Genomic DNA, 25,498 nt, shown 5'->3' with positions numbered 1-25,498 from the left:
ACAAATAAATATAGAAACTTGTTTCATGCATAACTTTTATTATACAACTACATTTTAATTGGTTTCTGAACCTAAATTTTCATACCTAAGAAATTTATTTCTAAGCTCTAAACTACCAAATTGCAACTATAAAATTCAAAATATATAGGTGCAGGGTAGATGACGAAATTCATGTACTAAATACCAATAAAATAACTCAACTTGAATTTCTAACCTGGAATTCCATATACAAAGATTAAATTCATTAAATGAAATTGAAACGATGTTTTGAAATTTTAATATTTCATGTAATTGATATTAAAAAAAAAATTAAAGTGTCAATATATATTTGTAGAATTCATAAAATAAAATAAATACTTATATTAAAATCTTTACTGGAATAATTTTTTGTATACAATACTTAAATATATGTAATTTATAAGATATTCTAAATTAAGATAAAGCATTAATTAGGGATATATTTAAACAAGTTTTTCATACAAATTTTAGAAGATAAAAATAAATAAACAAATTTCTTCAAAAATTAAAATTAATTTATAGATAAACTCATTTTTTTAACTTCTTTCATATATGTATTTCTAAATTCCTATGTTTTAACATTTATATATAAAACTAACTTCAACTTATAAAAATATTTTGTTTTCTCTTCTAAAATATACTAAGTCTTGTTGATCCAAAGTAAAATAATTCATTAAATATAAATCAATTTTAAAAATAAAAATAATTATTTATTATATTGATTAAATTAAATATTATTTTATAGACTAAAAAATTATCGATATCTATATTAATTTTTATTATTAATAAATAATTTTTAAATTAATATCTAATTAGCTAACAAATTTTAGAAACTAAAAATTTAATTAATTGGTAGTTAAAATTTTGATAACTATAATTAGATATTAATTTAAAAATTAATTATCAATAATAAACTAATTTAAATATCAATAATTTTTTTAATTTATAAAATAATATATAATTTAGTTAGTATATTAATTAATTATTTTTTTATAAAATTAATTTTTATATAATATTTTTTCTAAGATAAATTTAGCTAAATTTCCCCATGCATGCCCTTTGAACGTGTATTTTATTAATAAAAGTTGAAAGACGTATTAAGTTAGTTTTTCCTAACGCGATTGGGTAGTTGGAGGAGGTTGGACCCTCCAACTGAATTAGAATTTCATGAGACTGAGCATATTCCAGCGGAATATTTGCTTAGAACTTCTTTTCTTTTGTAGCAAATTATTGGATATCAAACATACTCTCTCTCCCCTTTCTTCTCTCTTCAAACTCTTCATTGTCTCAGACAAACCAACCCAGCTACCCAGCTACCAGGTACGTTTTCTCCACCATTAATTTATATTCATTATCGTGCAAATTCCTACTTCATACGATACGACGAATAAATCATTTTTTCAAGAGCTTTTTTATTCGGATGTAGAAAAACTGAAGGATGTGTGAAATATTTTAATTCAGGCTCATTCCTCCTCCATGAATGAGGAAGTTGACTTCACCGTAGATAAGAAACAGTTATAGAAAGTTGAACATTTTTCTCATGAATGGAAAAACTTGCTTCCCTGTTGACTAGAAGTTATTTTCCATCTTTAAAAATTATAGGTATTAGAGAAGTTATGATGTGGGTGTAGTAGTTAAACACCTTATCTTCATTTATTGAGTGTAATTTATAGTGTGAAAATAACTTTATTGGTACGCCATGTTCAATTCTCTTGGCATAAATTTTTTAGAGATCCACTAATAAAGAAAAAAAACGAGGTATGTCTAAACAATATTAGGTAGATTGACGTGGCAACATTATGTAGATTGTTACATGAATTATGAATATCGTGTAATTTTTTTAATAAATTATGCTTTGAATTTCTTTCTTTTTCAAAAATTTACTTTTGTTTTTTTAGTAATTTTTTTATTAGTTTTTGGTCTCTTAATTTTATCAATTAATCTTAGTGAACTTTTGTCTCTCATGTGTTGTTAAATATTATTTTCAGTCTTTCAATTTTAATTCAATGTGATTAAGTTATCATATAAAAGCATATTTTACAATTCTATGATGCTGCTGCAAGATTTTTTACTGTGTAAAACTGTTAAGTGAAATTAAATAAAAGAATAAAAAAGCACCTTCATAACTTTTTTAACTCTCAATTTAAACCATTTTATCTCAAACAAATGGTAAATCCTCTTGTTGATACGCTGGCTTAAACCAAATTGTCAAACCAACATTTATAGAAGATAAGGAAAGAATTTGACATCTTTGCCATGAAGTCTGGATACTAAACATCTCAACTTAGAAAAGCAATCCATGTCTTGATTAAATTTTGTTGAAGGTCAAGCCTTTTAGCTAGGAATTGATTGTGTAGTCAACCGACAATCTCAAAGGAGCAAGATCCGGGCAGAAATCAACATAGCTTAGAAGATAAGATAATATCCATAGCTGTCTCTTAAAGCTTTAGGTTTTTTAGATAATAAAGTCCTGAGTCTGCTCCCTTCAAGAGATAAGAGGATACTTCTTTATCTGTTAAATACATAAACTTGGCTAAAACAATTATAGACTTGCCTGAATGAGTAAGAAATCAAGCCAAATTGTAGAAACCTGAAGTTGCTTGAATTGGTTTCGAACAAAAAACTTTGGATACCAACCAAAAATATATAAAGGCAATGTGTTCAGCCTCAGAGAGGACATTGTTGGGATCATTGCCATTGCTGTTTGAGATAAAATGACTGTAAGCTTTTTGACAAGGTAACACGAGTGCACATAAATATTTATTCCAAAGATGGAAAACAACTAGAAACATCAATCTCAAAGTTACTCGGTTGAGTCAAATAAAATAAATCGTATTTCTTACTAAAATATAAATTGTTGCTAGAATGTTTACAAGCATTATTAATTATTAAAATGTTGCTGGAAGGAAACAAGATAAAAATAAAGCTGTTAGTTTGAAAGAAAGAAAAAAAGGAATAAGAAGAGATAGAGAGAAAAGTAGAAATGAATCAGAAATAAAGAATCAATAGAACCCACCTAGTTTTTAACTCTCTTTTCTGTTTCTTTATCACTTTATCATCAAACGTACCTAGTAAAACTATCCTATAAATTTTCTGCATCCTGAATTCAACCAAACATTCCATAAAAGGGCGAAAATAAAGGATATAGATGTTGTGAACAATTATGAAAATGAAATGAGGTTTGCTAAGAGGCCGAAGAATTAGAAAATCCTGTGTTTAAATCATCTGGTAGAAGAATGGGCGGAAACATCTCACTCGTTTTTCGTGTGATTTGGTTTTTATAGTTTTTATTTTTATACATTAATCAAACATTGTGGAGCAGAATTTGCAGGGCTAGATTCTGATCAAATATATCATCTTAGAGTGTACAAAAAGGAAAGTGGATGTCCATCCGCTTTATTGGCTCTACGGAGCACATGGAATTTATCATATGCTAATAATGGGATATTTTAGTGTGATGCCTGAAATTGCACAATTCCAGGATTCTCATTTATGCTTTCTGGCTGTTTGAGATTCAGTTTGCTGAGAGCATGACACTCAGTTTGCTGTGATCTCTCTCACTTCGAGGATTTATCTCTCTCACTTCGAAGATTTATCAAATTACACAAAACGCACCTGCATCGAGGAGTTAAGGATTTTAGCCTCATAAATCTTTATAAGATAAGTAATTAAATAAATGCAGAAAAGAAAATAGTCATAGTTAGGTACCCATTAACAAAAAGAGTCATTGACTTTCGGTATACGAGGTGGAACCTCCAACTCGAACTGGTTTTAACCTTCTTAGAAGCTTTCTTCCATATTCAAATGCTAGCACAAGGAGACCAATGAAGTATAATAGGAAGATATGCAGTTTTTCTAACACGTAGCATTTAAGGGAGACATTGCTTCCAGCCTGATTGTTTGTTCTAATCAACACCCTTTTCTCTTTCAACCCTGTACAAGATCAGTATAAAGTAGATCTTATTAGGAAAAAAAGTGTACACCTAAAGATTGTCTTGAGCGACACGTCTTCTCCAATATCATACAGATAGGTTATTGCAACTTGAGCCCCGTAAGCCTAGACTTATAAGAATATATTGTGACAGAACCAACATAAAAAACAGTGAAGGAATTGAAATTTTATTGAATGAATAATAGGGAAAATCTCCCAATGAAAATGATACATTGCTCCAGAGATTTGAGAGGTCTGGATCCACTCCCCACAACTTTCAAATTCTATTAAGTCCCAGGTTTAAAGAGTATACAGTTTTTCCCGTTTCATAGCGAGTTGGACACTAACAGCCTATAATAGAAAGACTACCACTAACTGGGTCCAACCAACTTCTACCCATACCAACCCCTTCTAATATACTCTTGCTTAATCACGGGCCTGCAATGTAGTTAGTGTAATATATGTATTGTATTTCAAATAAGGAAGCATATGATAGCACACCACATCTTTACTAATTGGGAGCCAGTGACAGACCTGGAAACCTTTTGGCCCAGTGGAGGAATCCTTTTGGTCAACTTGCCCAGTTAATCTTTTGGCATTTTCAAGTCATGATACTCTTTAGTTTTTTCACAGAAAGCAACACAATTTTTCTTTTGCTGTGAATGAGAGCTAGCTCATCTCTAAGAAATTCATCTTTAAACCCAACTACGACTGGATATGCACTGATGAAACATGTCTCTGTGCTTTGTGAAGATCTGTGGCCGTTGGACGATAATTAAATCATCTAATCGTGTATGCAACCAAATATCAGTTGACACTTGTAAATGAAATTGGGTTTAGCTAGTTGTTACTGAGAAGGGAGGAGTAGGAGTAGGGTGAAGTCCGAAAAAAAATAAAATTATATGTCGTTTGTAAAAATTAGACTTTTACCCAGGGACCTTGTTTTAGGGCAAACCTTCTAAGGCTCTGGGGTAAAAAATGGAAAATCATGTATGATAGTGGTAAATTGAGTGGGAACACTGCCCTTACCCACGAACGTGGGTCTATCTCTGCTTGGAGCTTAGACATTATTACCTCACACTGACAACCCACCAAGCTACAGAAAACAGTCATGGCATAGTAGTGAGAGGTCATGCTAAATTAGCAAGTGCAATAAAATCTATAACCTTCAGTGCAGAATACTTACAAGACTGTTTCTTTGGCAAATTAGTCCAATCATGTGGGTTCATATTCACTTCTGATGCCTTGATCAAATCAAACAGTGCTTGATTAACCTGAATTAGAAATGCTTTAGTCCATTTCCAATGCAACTTTAGAGGCCAGTATGTCATTAACTCAAATCACCAAGAATATAATATATCATATTAGATGGAAATCATACCTCTTCAGGCCGCTCGTGACTTACTAGATGACCTCCATGAAGATCTACCATTGTAGCCACTGGATAAAGCCTCTGAGCAAGTCTTTTTGCATAATATATCTGAGCAATTATATCATGCCTGAACGAGAAGAAAATATTTCCATCATTAGGTAAAACTACAAAATGCATCAGTTGAGTAACTGTACAGTGTTCTTTTTTTTCAATTTCATGAACAATTTCTGTGTCTGAATGATCTGTGCATAGCCTGGGGTCAATTCCCATTTATATTTTGTAATTGACATTCCTATGGAGCAGCATTACATAAATGTTTACTAACACAGTACAAACCTGCCATGGATGATTGAAACAAGAAAACCCGCAGATTTGATCACCTCAATCTCCGCTTCAGTTATTTTATGTGTCCAACATGCATTGAGTTGACCATCAAAACCATAGTTAGATTGCATCCCAGTTGTAGATATACCTTTAACATATTGCTGAAAGAGACAGTGGTGGGGAATTACGAAAATAAGGGAAAATATTTCAAATATTTATGAAGAACAGAATAATGATTAGGTACACTGTGTTTCTGGGTTGAGACAAGAGGAATAACTAAAAGGTTACTTTCCTTCCCCTTATTAGGATGTCCAAAACAAAAAAAAGGTAAATGAAATGAAGGGTTAACTAATAAAATGTGTATTCGCAAAGATAACCTTGAAAAATGAACTACTCACTACAGTATTAAAATTCTACTCGAATATCATTAGAAAAAGAAGAGGAATAAAAACTAGATTTCACCTGAGTGATGTAGAGAGTTACTGATCAATGTATTCCTTAATAGAACACAATGTATGTGGATAACGAAAAATGTACATACGTTGAAAACTTAAAAGTGGGTAAAATGTATAATGAAGTCGAGTCAATTTTTATAGATTGAATAATTAAAGATCTTAAAGTTATATATATTCAACTTAAGCCAATTTACTGTAAGATATTCAACTTGAAATTATTAATTTTTTCTCCAAAATTCCCAAATTTAGAATAATTGGAAAGGTGAATGCCAAACGATTAAGAATGGTTAACTGAAAATCCCTCATTAGTCATTTCTCTTCATTCTATAAGTCTCCTACTAACCTTATTGGGAACATGGGGCCTATTACTCTAGAAGAAATGAGAACAAAAGAAAACAAAGCCAACTAACCCACAAGTCAGTCAGTTAGACAGTTACAGTATACAGATAGCAATGTCATTATTGTAGTAGAGGATTCGGTAACTCATTTTGGGGATAGTTCTGACATTCTCCAATTCTCAGTAAACAATTCAAATTCACAATTTACTGTTTCTTTCTATTACCTCTCTTAACCTCCACTATGTATTGTGGTGCAAATTCTTTGAATTATTGAAACCAGTTGCATCAACTGGTATCAAAGCTTTGAACATCGAGCTATGGGTATTAAGAATTGATGCAAGAGAAAATGGAAGTTGCAGTTAAAACGCAGGAAACTTTTAGCCAGAATCAAGATTCTAACAGAGGCATTACGAAGTTTGGAAAAAATGGTGGAAAACATGGTGAAGAAGATGGATATTGGATGCAAGGAGGATTAGGAGACTTGAAGATAACAAGTTCAGAGATCAAAGGTGACACAGCAAAATCAGAAGCAGAGCAGGTTAGCCTGGAGTTGCTAGATCATTGGAAAAGATTGTAGATACCTTCATTTAGCAGGCAGAAATACATGTATACTTGGGTCCACAAATTGGAGAGATACTTCCAAACTAGAGGAGCATCAGAGAACAAGAAGACGGAAGAAGAATTGTTTTCTTTGGAAGGTAGGGCACTAAGTTGGTTTTAGGAGGTTTCCAAGAATGCTGCTGTAGACAAGTTTCAACCAGCTGTTGCAAATTCCCCTTTTGCAGTGCTGTTGGGGCTGAAACAGGACGGTACAGCGGCTGATTTCGTAGACCAGTTTCAAAAATATGCTGGAACGATACATGGTATAGAACAAGATTGAATAGATATGTTCTTGAATGGCCTCAGGGAAGATATCCGAGCAGAAGTTCAATTATATGAACCAAGATTAGCTGGAGCCATAACAAAAGCATTTATGATAGAAGATAAGAACATGGCAGTGACAAAACTGATGGTAAATACTGGGACTAGGCAGGCCAATTCTTAGAGGAGTTTTGGAGGGATACACAACAATAGTGTGGGCAACATCAACAAAAGTTTTACCAGGCAAGGGGACACTTATGGAGGAAGTGATCTATTGGATACAACGCCAAAGCTGTCAATAATGGAAGGTTTGAAGCAAGGGATGCAACAAGGAGAATATAAAAGGCAGACAAATGCAGAAGTGCTAGTGAAGATGAATAAAGGAGAATGTTTTAGATGAAACGACAAGTTTAGTCAAGATCATATGTGTTAGATATTATTAGATATAATTAGATATTATGCGATATTATAGATATTGTTAGATATCTCATGTTTATGTAATGGGCTTAGCCTATATGTTTCTTTTCCTATATAAACATAACCCTATGTGTTCAATATACACAAGGGATTTACCCTATTCTTTCTTTTCTTTTAATATGGTATCAGAGTCATTTCGAACCTATCCTAGCGAGTGTTTGTTGGGCTTATCAGGCCACCCGCTATCGGGTCGTTATCGGACCACACATAATATGTTATCCCACGCACGAGCTGTCACTCTCGGCGTGAGGGGGGTGTGTTGGAGATCCCACATCAACTAGAAATTAGGACATTTCATTGTATATAAGTGGGTGCAAACCTCACCTCATGAGCCGGTTTTATGGGGTTGAGTTAGGCTTATAGTCCACTTCTTAATAGAAGTGCCAGTGAAGATGAATAAAGGAGAATGTTTTAGATGAAACGACAAGTTTAGTCAAGATCATATGTGCAAAAACAAGCAGTTTAGAATCATGGTCTTATAAGAGGAGAAAGAAGAAGTGGGTGTAGAAGATTGCGATGGCCTATGGGCAAAAAAAAAGCAGTTTGGAGTTATGGTCTTCGAAGAGGAGAAAGAAGAAGTGGAAGGAATTTCAACTATCATTACATAGTGTTGTTGGATTCACATCAAGGAGGTCCCTTGAACTATGGGGAGTAGTGATTGCAGGAAGGGTAATAGTGCTAATAGATGGTGGAGAAATGCAAAATTTTATTTCACATCAATTGGTAAAAGAGTTTGATTTTTGGGTGTTGAAAGGATTAGTGAAAAAACAGGTCCTAGAGGTGTCAATGAAAATGGCTAGATGCCTTTGTACATTTTTATTTGTTCTATAAACAATGGTAGGAGCATTTACACATAAGTACTATTCATAAATACAAATATCCTATTGCCTGATTTGTCTAGCCTATTTTAGGAATATTATTATATACAATTGGGGAGAAGAAATCAATTCATGACTTGTCTAGCCTATTCTTAGGAAAAAAAATTAATATAATTAAGGAGAAAAATCATTCTTGATTCACACCTCCCCTCAAATTGATGCTCTATTGATGTAACCGGTCAAGGGGCATCCATTTGCTAACAAGAAACAAATGGCGTGGGCGAGGAATAGCCTAGGTAAGAATATCCGCAACCTGAAATTGAGTATTAATGTGAAGATTGATATCACATAGTCTTTGTAAGCCTCACAAATAGAGTGTCAAATCAACTTTATTTGTGATCTAGGGATTTTTTTTATTACTAACAAATGAGGCAAAACTCAGAAACTAAAGTTATATTAAAACATTTTGGAATCAGAAAAAGGTATAGTGAAATGATTGACAAAAGTGAGAATACTTCTCTACTAAGGTACTTCCTTGCATCTTGTGATCTTATCAAGAATTCATTAATTCTTGTGGAAATCATCTACAGGCTTCTCAAAGTGAGAATATTTCTCAGCTAAGGTTCTACTGTATATCTTGTCATCTTATCAAGAATGCATCGATTCTTGTGGAAATCATCCGTAGGCTTCTCAAACTCTTTGTGGAACCTCCTTTATCCAAGTTGTCGTTATTATGTTTTTAATTCCTAATTTCCTGTTTTAATTGATTACAATTCCTAACCCTAAATTCCAAAGTTTTGCATCAATTCTATTTGGAAATTTATCATTTGGTATCATAGCAAGGTTTGAGTGGTAAGATAATCGTGTGTATTGTTCCTTGTGTTTTTTTTTGTAGTGTGTACTATTCACATCACTATTTATGAGTATTGTTCACATGTACTACTTGCGGTATTATTCACGGTACTATTCATCCTTTTTTTTTGTTCTTCTTTATTATTATTGTTTTTATTTTTCCTTGAGTCTATGATCCTCCAATAGGGGCAACTCAAGGGAGGCCACGACAGTTTGACACCAAAGCCCCAACAAGATCTCTTTCATGCACAACAACAAGATAATTCTCAAGCCCTTATCTCCTAGAGAGGTGTGTGAGACCAAATGAAATTGATATAAAAGAAAGTGCAAGAGAAAAGGGAGATGAGTGAAACACATAAACAAAGCTGAGTGAAAAACCTAAAAGGAGTGCAAAGAAAAAAGTGAAACACTTAAGAGAGAAATTATTGGATTAGTGAAAGTGAGTGAAGTGAAGAAATTACTAATTGCTAGTAAACCTCTTTATTTACTTTATTGCAAAAACAACAATTTGGTTGTTGACCATTCTAATCAAATTAATCTTTCTTCAGCGTCAATTCTCTTTTGCAGGATTTAAGGGATGTGTTTTCAAATGAAGCACCTAAATGACTACCACCTCTAAGGGGAATTAAACACCACATTGATCTCATTCTTGGAGAATATTTTCTAAATAGGCCAGCCTATAGAAGCAACCCTAAGAGACCAAGGAGATCTAAACTCAAGTTGAAGAATTGATGAATAAAGGATGGGTGCAAGAGAGCATGAGCCCATGAGTTGTTCAAGTCATTTTGGTGCGTAAAAAGGATGGTTCCTGAGGGATGTGCATAGCTTGTAGAGCACTAAACAACATCAAGTATAGGCACCTTATTCCCAGGTTAAATGATTTATTAGACGAAGTATATGATCTTGCATATTTTCAAAAAATTGATTTAAGAAGTAGGTGCCATGGATTATGGAGGGGGGATGATGGAAAACATCCTTTAAAACAAGATATGGATTGTAGGTGTAGAAATTATACACTAACATGGAAAAATGTGTGTTTTTTATGGACCATGTTATTTTTCTTGGTTTAATTATTAGTTCAAAAGGAGTGCAGGTTGATCCAAAGAAGGTGAAAGCCATTCAAAATTGACCAACCACAAAAAATGTAAGTGAGGTAAGGAGATTTCACAGCTTAGCAAGCTTTTGTAGGAGGTTTGTTAGAGATTTTAGCACTTTGGTTGCACTGCTTAATGAAATTATTAAGAAAGGACAAGGAAACTTCAACAAGAGGCAAGTGGGTGGAATTTCTTGAACAGTTTCTGCATCTGATCAAACATAAGAAAGGTAAGAATAAAGTGATTTCTTATGTACTCTCCCACAGGTATGCATTATTGTCTACCATTGAAACTAAGTTTCTTTGTTTTGATTGCATTAATGAATTATATGAGCATGATACTAACTTTTCTAATAAATATCAAACAAGTTCTCATACTTCATCTTATGGGTAGTTTAGGTATGATGGGTATTTGATATGGAGCAAGAGACTTTGTGTAGCTAAGGGTTCAGTTAGGGACTTGCTTATTAGAGAGCCACATAATGGGGGCTTAATGGGGCATTTTGGGGTACAAAAGACGTATGACATCTTGCATGACCATTTCTATTGTCCTCACATGAAGCATGACATGCATAATAAGTTTTGTGATAAATGTCTTGTATGCAAGAAGGCTAGAGGGTTATGCAACATGGTTTGTCTACTCCATTGCTAGCTGAACATCCTCGGATTGACATTTCTATTGATTTTGTTCTAGGTTTTCCTTGATCTAAGGGAGGAAAGTACTAAATTCTATGGTGGTTGACATGTTTTGGCTCACTTCACAGAACGCAAGAAGGTAGATGGATCTTATCATGTTTCCGATTTTTTCTTCAAGCAGGTGGTAAGATTGCATGGTTTACTTGGAGTATCGTAGGCGATCATGATTCCAAATTTCTTAGTCACTCATGGCGGACTTTGTGGGGTACGATCATAACTTAATTGTTGTTTTCAACTGCATGCCATCCCCAAACTGATGGAGAAATTCAAGTGATCAACAAAACTCTTTCTACTTTTCTTAGAGTTGTTCTTACAAAATATCTTAGAACTTGAGAAAAGTGTTTGCCACATGTTGAATTTGCTTAATAGGGTTGTACATAGTACTACTTAGAATGTCACCTTTTGAAATTGTTTACGGTTTTAATCCTTTGACTCCTTTGGATTTGATACATTTATCGAACATTTCTCAACTTAAAGATAAGTTTCGGTAGGTTAAAGCAAAATATGTCAAGAAGTTGCATGAGCAGGTCAAGACACAATTTGAGAAAAGAATTGAAGGTTATGCTAAACAAGCCTACAAAGGAAGAAAGAAAGTGGTCTTTGAGCCTACCAATTTGGTATGGGTACACATGAGGAACAAAGATTCCCTTGACCAAGAAAATCCAAGATCTAACCTAGAGGGGATGGCCATTTTGAGAGCTAGAAAAGATCAATGACAATGCCTATAAAATTGATCTTCCATGTGAGTATAATGTGAACCTTTTAATGTTTTTGACTTATGTCCTTTTACTGCAGCATAAGGTGGCTCATCTATTGCTAAATTATGGAAGGCCCAACACACTTTGGGGAGATTCGGCTGATTACATGTATAACATGCTTGCAGAGCTAACATAAAATTGTTTGAAATATTTATCAAAGTTAGGATTTGAACTCAGAACCACAAGTTTAAAATGTGTTTACCCAACCACTAGGTCAAATCAACTTTATTTGTGATTAGGGATTTTATTTTAGTTTCTTTTATTACTTAAAAATGAGGTAAAACTCTGAAACTAAAGTTGTATTAAAACATTTTGGAATCAGAAAAAAAGTATGGATATTTTGACAAAAAGTGAGAATATTTATTTGCTTGGATTCTTCCCTGTATCTTGTGATTTTATAAAAAAATTCAGAGATTGAATCTTTCTCTAATTCTAGTCTACGCGAAAGAGAACACAGAAATGAACTGATTATTGTGACGATCATCCTTAGGCTTATCAAACATTACTTGTGGCACCCCTCTTCATCCTGTTTTTTTTTTGTTACGTTTTCAATTCCTAATTTCCTGTTTTAATTGATCCAATCCCTAACCTACCCAAGTTTTGCAACAATTCTATTTGGAATTTTAACAGAACTAAACACTTAAATATTCCACCAAGCATTCAATACTACTCCGTCTGTGACTTGAGCACCCCATAATACTCAAGTTCCTCTCAGGTCAGGTCACGTCAATCAAAGCATTGTATAGACACCCACAAGTCATTCACTTAGGCAATTACAGTGTATAAATAGCAATGTTATTACTGTAGTAGGAGGTTTTTGGAAACTCATTTTGGGGAGAGCGTTGACATTCTCGAATTCTCAATAATCAATACAAATTCACAGTTCACCTTTTCTTTCTATTCGCTTTACCTCTAACTCTATGCATTGTGATGCAAATTCTTTTAATTTTTGGTAACAATTGTATCAAAACCTCCCTTATCTTATTCTCAGTGCAAGCATATACCCTTATATCACACTGTGCAAAAATAATCATAAGACATGCGTGGTCCTACAGTTCATCTTAGGAATTCTAAGTGAAACTTAGGAAACAATAAATGACAGGTTTGAATTGTAAAACTTTGATACTAGTATATGCACACATGTCTTTGGATTATTTACTTACAGGGATGCGCAACCACCTGTGTAACTTTCACTAGTCTTTGTAAATGTGTATGGTGTGTTTCTGTTTGACTAACACACAGCTACAATACAAACTAATAAACTCTTAACGTCTACTTAATTAAGATAAGCTTATTTTGAATACTGTACCTGATACAAGATAGCTCTTCTCTTATCTGTTCCAACGTATTCCTCGAGATATTCCTGCAAGCCATACATTAATTCATCTTTAAGATTCATCCCAAGGAAAAAATGAATAAAAATCTCTAAAGATATCAATAACTGTAGATCAGAGTTGTTTCAAGACAAGAAATACATAACCTTCGTCTCTATGTTAATATTAATGATAAGAGCAAGACTCTTTTTGATAGGATTACATATCGAGAGGTTCAATTTTTTTAATCCACACTTAGTTTTGTTTCAGTTATGGTTCAATGCACTTCGTGGAATCAGAGGAATTAAAAAAGTGGGGAGAAAGGTTAGGAAGACAACTTGTTATTGATTAACAGAAAATAATGAACAAAAGCGAGAAAAGGTTCTCACTTGGGAATAATGGGTGTCCAAGTCAACAGCAGCCCTCTCTTCAGGAGTCTTAGCTTTCAAGAAACGATAAGCAACAGATAACGTTTGTCGGTCTAACTGCAAAACATTAAATGAGTAAGCCACCTAATAGGTATTGAGGTATGGTATGGTGCCTAAAATTTAAACCAGCCTAAACATTTTGTACATGTATCTTTTATATATATATATATATATATATATATATATATCAAGGTATGTGAAATATCTTGATGGCCAATTTAAAATAGCTGCATCTAAAGTCTGAAAATTACCGTTTCCTTTTCTTATAGTTAAGGTCTATATTGTTTTCTTTACTTTTTTTTCCTTTAACAAGAGTCAACTTCATGGAAATTTATTATAGTTCTTCAACTCTTTCGTTTCAATTGTTAAAGAAGACAAGAGATAAACAGCAGATATTCAAGATACAGTCATCAATCAGTGCAAGATGACGATGAGAGATCAGGGGATGTTTATCAACCAACCACCTTAGTTTTCTAAGGCAGCAGTTCAATGTTCTCTGAAATTCATACCATCTCTGAAAACTGATTTTCTTCCTCCACTTTGGAGGTTCCAAAAGATCATAAGAACAATTAAATACCTTCGGAAAACATTGAAAACCTCCTCCTGTCACATTGAGCAACGCCAAGGAAAGGACTCTGTCAGGAAACACTGCTGCTACTTTACAAGCTATCATGGCTCCTGTTTTGCAGTGAAAGGTAGTTAAATTACACAAAGGCCAAGCTTGAATTACTTTTCGATAAGTCCTTATTGGAGAAAAGAAAAAGATAAAATGAATTAAAATTTTCTCATAAATCAAAATCTAACTTATGAACTTTAACTTTTATAAAAGCTATGTTGTCCAACTTCTGTAAAAAGTTCAATCTGACATATATGCATAAGTTAAAACACCTAAATTCATTTTATTTTCTTGTATATTTCCCCTTCAAGCCCTTGTTTAAGAAGTTCATGCAAAATAGGATTCAACTCTGTCATGCATAAAAGGAAATACTAGGCACGCACCCATCGAATGCCCAAAAATATGGGCTTTTTTCCAACCCAGATGATCTAACAAAGCAATTGCATCCTTCGCCATTATCTCGGTTCTGCACCCAACAACCACCACACCAAGAGTTAAAACTCGCCGATAACAATCTCATTTAAATTTCCGAATGAAGAAGCACAATATCCCAGCGTTACTAGAATATAGCAACTCACGAGTATTCAGATTTTTCCACAGGCACGGAGCTCCGACCCACCCCACGATTGTCAAACGCGCATACATGGATGCCGCCATTGCCTTCTTTGCCGTTGTCGTCGTCGTCGTCGTTAGGGACGGTGGTTCCTGTCAGGGCCTTGATTTGTGGGCCCCACGCGTCGTGCGTCGCCGCCAACCCTGACCAACGTTCGTTCAATCTCCATAAAATCAGAAAAAAATTATAAAGGAATTAAAAAAAAAGGAGCGATGATGAAGGACCTATAATGAGGAGCACTTTGGTTGTACCGCCACCGTAAGTTCTGTAGAATATCTTGAAATCATTCTCGAGGTGCGCGTCGGCGACGGGGAAGGATGGCTGCGTTCCGACGGCGCAATACGGCATCGTTGCGGAGGAGATGTAGGGGATTAGAAAATGGATTTTGTTCTCAGGCTCTGTTATAGGAGTTTGGCGGGAGCACGTGGCGGATAAGAAGCGGCTAATGCCACGTCAGACGGACGGTTTGACTTTCTTAGACGCGGATGTCAAAGTCAAAATACCAACTGCCAACTAGATTCCTGCAAAACGTGCTGCTTTTGAAAACAATTCATCCAAATTTTAATTTTGTAATAACGGTGAAATCTAATGAAAAATTAAATCATTCGGGTTAAACTATTTTGTTAGAATATTAATAATTAAGTTATGTTTTTAGTAAGAATTACCAACATTTTTTTTTATAAATATTCTGAAATAACGCACTTTATATTAAATATATAAAATTAATAATAATATTTGTTCTCGTCGGTTGATCTCGGTTATATTGAATTGGTGAGTTTTGTTTCAGATTTGTCTTCAATTGGTACTCTGAGATGTTGTTCCACTCGGATAAAGGGGACTCTACTCACATTCCAACGATCAAGTCAATGAGAACATTTAAACTATAAATATATCAGTGTAGGGCTTAGGAAAAAACATACCTTTACCTGGGGTCTTGAATCCCTTTTTATAGACATTCCTTTAATAACTTTCATCAGTGAGAATATAATCTCAACATTTAGAATAGTCTTCAATACATTATAATTCATTTATGATTGTAAAATTTATTTAATTCTAGCTTTCTTATTGCTTTCATCACTGAACAATATCGAACCTTTGAAACTTTAGCTCTCTCGGTATCTCCGGTACCCAGGGTTTAGGGTTTACCGCTTATGGAAATTTTATCCTACATTACTACAAATGCCTTCACTTATACATACAAGAATACCTTATTACAACTTATATTAACTCATCTCTAGACATTGTGCATGAAGCAATAAGTATAACTAAAATCTAACCTACTTAGGCATAACTAAGCATGAAAAATTGTGGAATTCTTACTTAATCAGAGAACTAACCCTTCGATGCACAATATTCTCGTGTCCAAAGCGAACATGTACTCAACTTTAGCTTGTATACCTTTGTTTCGCAAATCTGGCCAAAAGCCGGCTATCATGACTTCTCTGACCTCGCAAAGTGCCTACTCGGATAATCGTTCCCGACTTACCATGCACATGGTCAGATGATTCAACTATTTAGCATTTATTCATTTCACTGAGCGCCTAGACTCAGGTGATCTTTCACATACCGAGTTAGCCCGACTTACCATGTGTATAATCAAATGATTCAACTATTTATTCATCTCACAGAGCATTTAAACTCAGGGGATTGTTTACAAACCGAGTTAGCCCGACATACCATGTATACAATCGGATGATTAAACTATTTATTCATCTCACAGAGTGCCTAGACTCGGGTGATCGTTCACAGACCAAGTTAGCCCGACTTACCATGTGTACAATCACATGCTTCAATTATTTATTTATCTCACAGCCTAGACTCGGGTGATCGTTCACACACCGAGTTAGCCAGACTTACCATGTGTACAATCGAATGATTCAACTATTTATTCATCTCAGAGAGCGCCTAGACTCGGGTGATCGTTCACACATCGAGTTAGCCCGACTTACCATGTGTATAATCGGATGGTTCAACTATTTGACATTTACTCATCTCAAGTATTTCCAAAGAACAAATTTATTACAGGCAACCTCATTAAAAAACCCCCGAAGAGGAAAAAGAGTGTTGTCTCAAACAAAAACACAATATTCAAAGGAAAAGAAATACATATGCACCTCAACTGAAATAAAACTTGAGATTTGTTGCATTCCAAGTTCGTGGGATGGCTCCACTCTCCAGAGTTTCCAATTTATATGCGTCGTTTCCCAATGCCTCAATTACTCGGAACGAGCTAGTCCACTTTGGAGACATTTTGTCTCAATCTGGTAAGGGTGTACCTTCCGCATCACCAAGTCGGCAACCTTAAATTTTCAAGGCTTCGACTTAGTCTTGTGTTGTAGTTCCACTCCTCTCTTTAAAGCTTCTGAATTTATACGGGCATAATCCCGTACCTCGTCCAGCAAATCGAGATTCACCTTTCTTCCTTCATTAGACTTTTCAACAACAAAACTTTGGAACCTGGGAGAATTTTCCTGTATCTCAACTGGTATCATGGCATCTGATCCATATACCAAACTAAACAGTGTCTCCTTCGTCGTCAATTGTGGGGTGGTGTGATAAGACCACAAGATTCTTGGAACTTCTTCTGGCCAATTCCCCTTCGCTTTCTCTAATATTCTCTTTAGTCCCCTCAACAGGACCCTATTGGCCAACTCGGCTTGCCCATTCGTTTCTGGGTGTTCCACTGAGGCGAAGATCTGCTTTATCCCAAGTTTTGTACACAGTTTTCCCAGTTACTAGCTAGCAAACTGAGTTTTATTGTTCGATAGTAAACGCCTCGAAATCTCAAACCGACACACAATATTCTTCCATACAAAATGTTGAACCTTGTGAACTGTGATTAGTGCAACTGACTCAGCTTCAATCCACTTGGTGAAGTACTCAATAGCAATGATGAAGTACTTCATCTGGTGTATGGCCAAAGGGAAAGGACACAAGATATCTATACCTCACGTATGAAAAGGCAGCATTCCATCGGCGAGATACCGTTTGTACGGGGTCAACCAGGTCTCCTCAACCCTGACTGCAGAACCTCGGAACATTCCTCTTTGAGATCTTCACAAATAGTTATTCTCGAGACCTTCAACGTTTTCTGGACCATCGAACGATGGCTTCTGATGGAAGAGGGCCAAGCACAATCTCATATAAAAAGACAAGAGCCAAGACATGAGCATCCAAAGCCAAACCAAGAGTGTCTAGGCCAAAGTGAAGAGTGTCTAGCACAAGGTGGAGCGTCTAAAGGGAGAGCGTCTAGGAGGAAGGGTAGAGCGTCTAGGACCTATTACTAGGTCCATGACCAAGCTACGGATGTGAGACTTGGGCCAATCTATGGATGGGAGAGAAAGCAACATGAAGGTCCATTAAGGATAGCTTAAGTATTAGTTGTGGTGTAAATAGCATAAACTTGTTTCCATGAGACTTGACCTAGATTTGCTAAAGATTTGGTCACATTCTAGAATGTTTCTCCACATGGCCGACCACGTGCTCCATGTGCTCCATGTGATGTAATTTGCATTTCATTTTGATTAGCATTTTGATTCCATATTGTCTTGCTGTTTTAATTTTCGTTTTGAATTGGTGTGCTGTTTGGAATTTCCAATCAGTGCATCTTGTTCAATTGTTCTTGAGCAATCTTTGTGCAATTTTCAGTAGGATTCCATATAGTTTGTGTTGCTGTTTTTATTTTAGGTATTTGAGTCCTTATTGCAATTTTAATTGGTTCATATTGTGTTCATTTGAGTCTTTTAATTTCTGAATCTATATATGTTTTGTCTAGTCATGTTCTTCCAAAAATGTCATAAAATCCTAGTAGTACTTTTTTTGGCTTATTTGTTTCTTGTTTTTGGTATAAATGCTTGATCTGAATCTGCTGTGTTTTTGATCCTTTGGTGCCTTTTATTTTTTAGTTTGAGTTCATATTTGTGTGTTAGATCCACACAAATTCCTTTCACTAATTCCATTGTGTTTCCTTTGGTATATCATTCTGTTATTATTTCCAGATTTACAGAATCCTCTGTTTTACACCATTCTGTTTTGGCTGATTTTGCTTATGAAAAATAAAATACACATAAGAAATTTCTGAGCCTCTGGATTTTGCAAGATTGAGGTGTTATCAAGATGACAAAAAAAAGAATCAGTTCAAAAAACAAATAGAAAAAAAATGATAAATATTACAAAAACAGTATGCAATCCTGACGCTACAACTAGCGAATCTGAGCACTTATTTTAGAAAATTTATTAAGAAAAAATGGTGCATGCGTTTGGAGTGAAACCAACGCCAAAAATTTGTTGAGATCTTGATCTGTTTGAATATCAATTTTCAGAAGCAAATATTAAAAGGCCAGCTCAGCATAAATCTGTGAAAATCACGCTTTCTGGACCACAACAATTTGTTTCAGTGGAGCTGTTTTTTATTTTGAAATCAAATCTAGTGCTATTCCATAGGTTCCATTTTGTGTGCCATCCTTTCTTTGAGTACCTTTTATTTGCTTGTCTTATATTTCATTGAAACTCTTTCTAGTTGTCACATTTAATTCCATTTGTGTGGTACTGTTTTTCAAATTAATTTGTTTCTTGCTTTAATTCTTTGACCTCTAAGCTTGGTGGTGGATTAATTATCAATTGGTACTTGATTGAGTGGGAATTGACTTGAGGGGAGTCTAGTTTGCTTAATAGGTGCTGGATTGAAGAATTAATTACCTAATTCCAAGAGGAACAAAGGCAAGGAGGAGAAACAAACACTTTCTAAATACACCACATACATTGGAGGGCCCAACAAAGAGGAGACAACAAAGGAAGTGCTAATAGAAAATCAACAAAGGGAGTTTCATCTAATTTCTTTGCAATTTAACTCTTGTTAATTACTTGTTTAATTACGCAATTAGACGGTGAGTGTGTCTTCAAGGGCTCCAAGTGTCCAAGAAGCCTCACCTAGGGCCGACTAGTTTAGAACTATCTAGCTTAACAATTGTTAATTGTTTTAATTGCATCTCTTTGCCTTTAATTAGCTACGCTTATTAAACTGTTTTGTCTTGTATAAGCTTTGTTAATTTTGCTTGGGTGATTAGATAGCTTGCATTATTTCTTGCATTAAAAATTTGATTTCTCCAACTTAATTGTGTTTTAAGTGGTATACCAAGAGAAAGATTTGTGTGAAGACATTGAGGGATAGTTTTTGGCTAAGGCAAGACTTGGTATTTAAGTAGTCCATTGTGACTCACCTCTCTTACCTGGAAAACTACCTTCTTTAACTTCCCTAATTTTTCTCAAAGTAAAACACTTCTATACACAAAGCTCTAGCCATGTCTTCTCCTTCTCATTCTGCAAAGTCTATTGAAAGTGATGTAAAGTCCATGAAATCTATTTTAAAACAACTTGCAAAGGACGTACAACTCATTTCATATAGACAATTGGAAAATGAGTCTAAAATCAATGAGTTAGCTAGAGCAAAGGAAGAGAAATCCCAAAGTTCAAAAAAATCCAATAACCATGCATCTCTTTCACAAATCCAAGAATCTCTAGGGGAGGGAAGCCTTAGAATCCATGATTACTACCAACCACCCTCTAGAAGAAATAGAAGAAGAGAGGAAGAGACCAAGAGCCAAGACATGAGCATCCAAAGCCAAACCAAGAGTGTCTAGGCCAAAGTGAAGAGCGTCTAGCACAAGGTGGAGCGTCTAAAGGGAGAGCGTCTAGGAGGAAGGGTAGAGTGTCTAGGACCTATTACTAGGTCCATGACCAAGCTACGGATGTGAGACTTGGGCCAAACTATGGATGGGAGAGAAAGCAACATGAAGGCCCATTAAGGATAGCTTAAGTATTAGTTGTGGTGTAAATAGCATAAACTTGTTTCCATGAGACTTGACCTAGATTTGCTAAAGATTTGGTCACATTCTAGAATGTTTCTCCACATGGCCGACCACGTGCTCCATGTGCTCCATGTGATGTAATTTGCATTTCATTTTGATTAGCATTAGGGTTGCATTATGGTCCTCCTTAGCCTATAAAAGGAGAAGCCTACACCTTGTATTTTCAAGATTGAATAGAGTATTGTTATGCTGCCAATTTAGTGCCATACATTACTTCTTGCCTAGCTTCTAGGTTTTAATCTTTATTTCACCACCTTCAAAGGGGCTGGCTGAATCTCCCCATTTCCACACTCTTCATGCACCTTCAAGGTCACCACACCTCTTAGGAGGACCTTGTTCATCTCCTCCATTAAGCTTCCGCACCATCTTCAACAAACATCCAAGAAGAGCTCATAGGAAATCCATCAGCTTCTCCCTTGAACTGGATTGATCTGCAGAACCTCCAAATGATCTACCCCCGACAACCCTTATGTAGTTATCCTGGGCGACTTCAGGGTCTCCTGTATTACTTCAGGTTCGTACTGTATGTCAAACTCAGACAATTCAACAACCCAATAAACCATCCAACCTGCGATGTCTAGCTTTTGGAGAACCTTACATATAGGGAGGTCGGTCATCACGACTATGGTAAAACTTTGAAAGTAATGCCGCAATCGCTGAGCTGTGAATACTACAACTAAAACAACTTTCTTAATAGCCTAATATCGAACCTCAGGACCTTGTAGTACTTTACTCACAAAATAGATCGGCTTTTGAATCCTCTCCTGATCTTGCAAAATGACCGAGCTTATGGCCCGATCTGTTATCGCAAAATACAATTGTAAAGGGATTCTATGAATCGACTTATCGAGGACTGGCAGACTAGCCAAATACTCATTGAGCTTGACAAAAGCCCTCTCACATTCCTCGGTTTATATGAAGCGGTTGTTTTTCTTGAGGCACTAGAAATAGGGATATCCCTTATCTCCACTGGCTGACAAAAAATGGGACAGGGCGACCACTCGTCCGGTCAGTTGTTGCACCTCTTTTACATTGGCGGGACTCCTTATCTCTATGATGGCTGCACATTTATCCGGGTTCGCATCGAGGAACTTCCCTACTTCAACACCAAACACACATTTATCAGGATTAAGCTTCAAATTGTACCTTCTTATTGTGGCGAATAGTTCCTCAAGGTCGGCAACATGTTGATCTTATTTTTTCGAGGTGACGACCATGTCGTCCACATATGCCTAGACATTGCACCCGAGCCGTTGATAGGTCACCCCTGCATTCTTCAAGCCAAAGCTTGTAGCAATAACTAGCGACCTCGGTCATGAAAGTTTTCTTACACTCATCCTTCGAGTGCATACAAATTTGATTGTACCCTGAAAAAGCATCTAAAAAGCTCAACAAACGACATCTTGATGCATTGTCAACTAGAGAATCAATGCTTGGCAAAGGGTAGAAGTCCTTGGTACAAGCCTTATTTAAATTGGTGAAGTTTACACACATTCTCCACTTTTCGTTTTCCTTTTTCGCCAAAACAACGTTCGTCAGCCACTCAGGGTATGGATTTCCCTTACATGGCCAGCAACTAGCAGCTTCCGAGTTTCTTCTCGGAAGACAAGGCACTTTTTTTAATTGAACTTCCTTCTTCTTTGGACTACATGTTTAAACCTTTCATCCATCGTTAGCCGGTGGCACAAGAAATCTGGGTCTATCCCTGATATGTCTGTGAATGACCACACAAAGATGCTCATGTTCTCTAAGATAACATCGGTTATTTTGTCCTCTAACTCCTTACAAAGTGAGGTACTGAGCTTGAATTATTTTCCCTTTATTACCTTCTCATGAGCTTTCTCAACAAGCCTAGGTCGCCTCTCATTACTGACATCGACCTCGGTTATCCATCACGGTTCTCTATGTTGGATAGCCACAGTGTAGGTCCTACAGTTCTTCAAGCTACCCTCTTAACATTTTCAGGCCATTTTTCTGTCGGCCTTTATCGTAATCACATTTCCTTCAGTTGACGGTGTTGAAGCTGGAGGAAGCTTCTTCCCTACCAAGACTTGATGTGTGTTTGATGAAGAAAATGGCTTGAGTGCTTTGAAGATTGTAATAGGTTTTTAGATTCATTTGTAATTAGGCTTGTAAGTGTGTATGATTGCCTTTTGCTGTGTACCCTATCCTAGATGCCTAACCAAGTCTAGATCAAGCACATGATGTGGTTAAATGGTTTTTGAAAAGCCTTTTGAAATGTTTTTAACAGTTTTAAAACAGTACACAAATAAATCTGTTTTATGGAGAAAGAATTTGTTTATTTCTTCTCTGTTAAAAAGGCTTTCGTTAAATAGTTTTTGAAAAGCTTTTTAAAATGTTTTTAACAGTTTTAAAACAGTACACAAATAAATCTGTTTTATGGAGAAAGAATCTGTTTATTTCTTCTCTGTTAAAAGGCTTTTCTAAATTTCTGTTAAGGCACCAAGGGAAAGCTCAGTTCGTTATTTCAGTTAAGCTGAGCTGGCCTGTGTGTTATACTTTAATCTGTTTTACTGTGAAAGAACAGGTTTATTCTTTGGTGTGCTGAAAGGTTTTTCACAAGTTAGTTAGGGCACCAAAGGTACCACTCAGACAGTTATTTCTGTTAAGCTGAGTTGGCAGTTTTTAAAAAATAAATCTGTTAAGTTCAAAACTGAATCTGTTGTTTTCTTAACTGCTTTTCAACTGTTTTTTGAAAAGAAGTTAGAAACTGTTTTCTATATAAACAATGTCTCTCTCACATGAAAGAATGCTGAGAAATTACGCTTTTGACAGAGATCAAACAATTTCCATGTGAGAAGAAGGATTGAAAGAGTTTTTGAAAGGTTTTCCAAAGAGATTTTCAAGTGTGCTTGTTCTAGGAAACCTTTGAGCTTGGTGAAGGTGCTGGTGCAGTTCTGCAGCAAATTGAACTACTGGTTTTGAGTTCTTGCATCTTCTTTTCAGGTGTAATCTTTCCTTTATTCTGTTTTGTAAAGGTGTAAGTGTTAGTCACTCCTTGATAGGGTTTCTTGGAGTGCAAGGTGTGCTGAAATAGGGTTTTTCAGCATTGTGTGTGTTGTTCTTGTAGTGTTCAAGAACTGCTGTGTTTGTAAGTGATTGGTACTGTTTTTTAGTGAATTCCACCTTGGGGTAAGGTGAGACTGGATGTAGCTCTGTATGAGTGAACCAGTATAAAAACGTGTGTATCTTGTATTCTCATCCCTGCACTCTTTTCTGGTTTTTGCTTAATTCTGTCAAGAACTAAATCTGTTCTTTTTAAATTGAATCTGTTAATTATGGGTTAAGTGAAAACTGTTCTTCCTGATTTGTTGAAGATTTCTGATCATAAACAAGGTTGCTGCATATAATGGTTTAAGTGAATTGTGAACAAACTGATCATTCATTAAAACCTGAGAAAGGATCATACTTCTTGAAATCTTGTGTTGTGTAACTTTTGATTGATTTCTAAGCATAGTTGTATCCTTCATCCTCACAATATTAAGCTGATCTGGTTCTGTTATAATTCTCTGTTGAACACAATTTTACATTGAACAAAATTCAAATTGTGCCAAGACTGCTCTGAAGAATCAATCTGTTTCATGTAAAAACAATCTGTTCTTTTTGCCTCTGGAATACTGAAAAATTGTGTGTTCTTGCGAAAATTTTATAAGCTCAATTCACCCCTCCCCTCTTGAACTTAGACACTAATAGACCCAACAATTGGTATCAAGAGCTAGGGCTTGTATTTTGCTCAAGTGTGTGTATGATGTCTGAGTTTAAAATGCCTTTTGCTGAAGGTGCATCTATTAATAGACCTCCTATGTTTGGTGGTGTTAACTATGCTTTCTGGAAAATCAGGATGAAGATCTTTATGGAATCTATTGACATGGGAATCTGGGATGCAGTGGTCAGTGGACCTTTTATACCTATGCAGGTTGTCAAAGATGAAGCAATAAAGAAGCCTTGGTCTGAATGGAGTGAAACTGAGAAGAAGAAGGCCCAATATGATTCTTTAGCCAAGAATATCATCACCTCTGCACTGAATATGGATGAGTTCTTTAGAGTCTCTCAATGTAACTCAGCAAAGGAGATGTGGGATGTACTAGAGGTGACTCATGAAGGAACTGATGATGTGAAACGGGCAAGGAAGCACTCACTAATTCAGGAGTATGAGCTGTTCAGAATGCAATCTGAAGAAAGTATTGCAGATGTGCAGAAACGATTTACACACATTGTAAATCACCTCACTGGCCTTGGTAAAGTCTTTGACAAGGAAGAGCTTAACATTAAGGTATTAAAATGTCTTGATAGGAGCTGACAGCCAAAGGTAACAGCAATCTCAGAATCCAGAGATTTATCCAAGATGTCCACTGCTGCACTTTTTGGAAAGCTGATAGAACATGAAATTGAGCTGAAAAGATTGAAAGAACAAGAAACAGTGGAAAAGAAGGCCAAAGGAATTGCTCTGAAAACTACCATGGAACATGATACAAGTGAGGAAGAAGGTGATCCAGAACATGATGAGACTGTGAATCTGCTCACCAGAAAATTCAGCAGATTTCTTAGAAAGAAAAACCGTGACAGAACTCAGCAGAGAAAGAGGTATTCCAAACAACCTATTGATTCAAATTCTTCCAATTACACGTGCTTTGGATGTGGTAAACC

The 25,498-nt window shown here is 35.6% G+C and overlaps 2 protein-coding genes and 1 long non-coding RNA gene across 6 annotated transcripts; 1 reads left to right on the top strand and 2 right to left on the bottom strand.

Annotated features, from left to right (window-relative positions):
• The first annotated feature begins 1,224 nt into the window (after nucleotides 1-1,224).
• On the top strand, nucleotides 1,225-10,229 carry LOC137813551 (uncharacterized). Of its 3 annotated transcripts, XR_011081446.1 has the most exons (4): nucleotides 1,225-1,338; nucleotides 9,490-9,554; nucleotides 9,633-9,735; nucleotides 10,014-10,229. It is a non-coding gene; the product is annotated as an uncharacterized lncRNA (long non-coding RNA). The 3 variants fall into 3 exon arrangements; XR_011081447.1 differs by lacking the exon at nucleotides 9,633-9,735 and having other exon boundaries at nucleotides 10,014-10,187; XR_011081445.1 differs by lacking the exon at nucleotides 10,014-10,229 and having other exon boundaries at nucleotides 9,633-9,803.
• LOC137813550 (uncharacterized) lies at nucleotides 3,219-15,363 on the bottom strand. Of its 2 annotated transcripts, XM_068615879.1 has the most exons (11): nucleotides 15,188-15,363; nucleotides 14,929-15,106; nucleotides 14,734-14,816; nucleotides 14,312-14,412; nucleotides 13,696-13,791; nucleotides 13,303-13,356; nucleotides 5,658-5,806; nucleotides 5,331-5,448; nucleotides 5,136-5,223; nucleotides 3,727-3,951; nucleotides 3,219-3,633 (listed from the first exon to the last, which is right to left on the bottom strand). In XM_068615879.1, exons 1-10 carry the CDS (start codon nucleotides 15,309-15,311, stop codon nucleotides 3,743-3,745), a joined length of 1,200 nt encoding a protein of 399 aa, XP_068471980.1. In that variant the 5' UTR covers nucleotides 15,312-15,363; the 3' UTR covers nucleotides 3,219-3,633; nucleotides 3,727-3,742. The 2 variants fall into 2 exon arrangements, with proteins under 2 accessions (XP_068471980.1, XP_068471981.1); XM_068615880.1 differs by lacking the exons at nucleotides 3,219-3,633; nucleotides 3,727-3,951 and adding an exon at nucleotides 4,122-5,045.
• Nucleotides 15,364-17,272: 1,909 nt separating this feature from the next.
• Nucleotides 17,273-18,063, bottom strand: LOC137815514 (uncharacterized). Its single transcript, XM_068618630.1, has 3 exons — nucleotides 17,995-18,063; nucleotides 17,777-17,869; nucleotides 17,273-17,659 (listed from the first exon to the last, which is right to left on the bottom strand). The coding sequence occupies exons 1-3, from the start codon at nucleotides 18,061-18,063 to the stop codon at nucleotides 17,273-17,275; spliced, it is 549 nt and encodes a 182-aa protein (XP_068474731.1).
• Between the last annotated feature and the right edge of the window lie 7,435 nt (nucleotides 18,064-25,498).

Source organism: Phaseolus vulgaris, chromosome 1 (assembly GCF_000499845.2).
Source record: "Phaseolus vulgaris cultivar G19833 chromosome 1, P. vulgaris v2.0, whole genome shotgun sequence".
Taxonomy (NCBI): Eukaryota; Viridiplantae; Streptophyta; class Magnoliopsida; order Fabales; family Fabaceae; genus Phaseolus; species Phaseolus vulgaris.
This window is presented reverse-complemented; position numbering and strand designations above follow the sequence as displayed.

Excerpts from the sequence above, each read along its gene's own strand:
- LOC137813550 (XM_068615879.1), bottom strand. The coding sequence starts at position 15,311 with ATGCCGTATTGCGCCGTCGGAACGCAGCCATCCTTCCCCGTCGCCGAC. Across the intron at positions 15,107-15,187 it reads CAAAGTGCTCCTCATTATAG|GGTTGGCGGCGACGCACGAC; the intron begins GTCCTTCATCAT and ends AACGTTGGTCAG. Across the intron at positions 3,952-5,135 it reads TTTGCCAAAGAAACAGTCTT|GGTTGAAAGAGAAAAGGGTG; the intron begins GTAAGTATTCTG and ends GATCTTGTACAG.
- LOC137815514 (XM_068618630.1), bottom strand. The coding sequence starts at position 18,063 with ATGGTCCAGAAAACGTTGAAGGTCTCGAGAATAACTATTTGTGAAGAT. Across the intron at positions 17,870-17,994 it reads TCAAAGAGGAATGTTCCGAG|ATGAAGTACTTCATCATTGC; the intron begins GTTCTGCAGTCA and ends GCCATACACCAG. Across the intron at positions 17,660-17,776 it reads TTCACAAGGTTCAACATTTT|ATCTTCGCCTCAGTGGAACA; the intron begins GTATGGAAGAAT and ends GGGATAAAGCAG.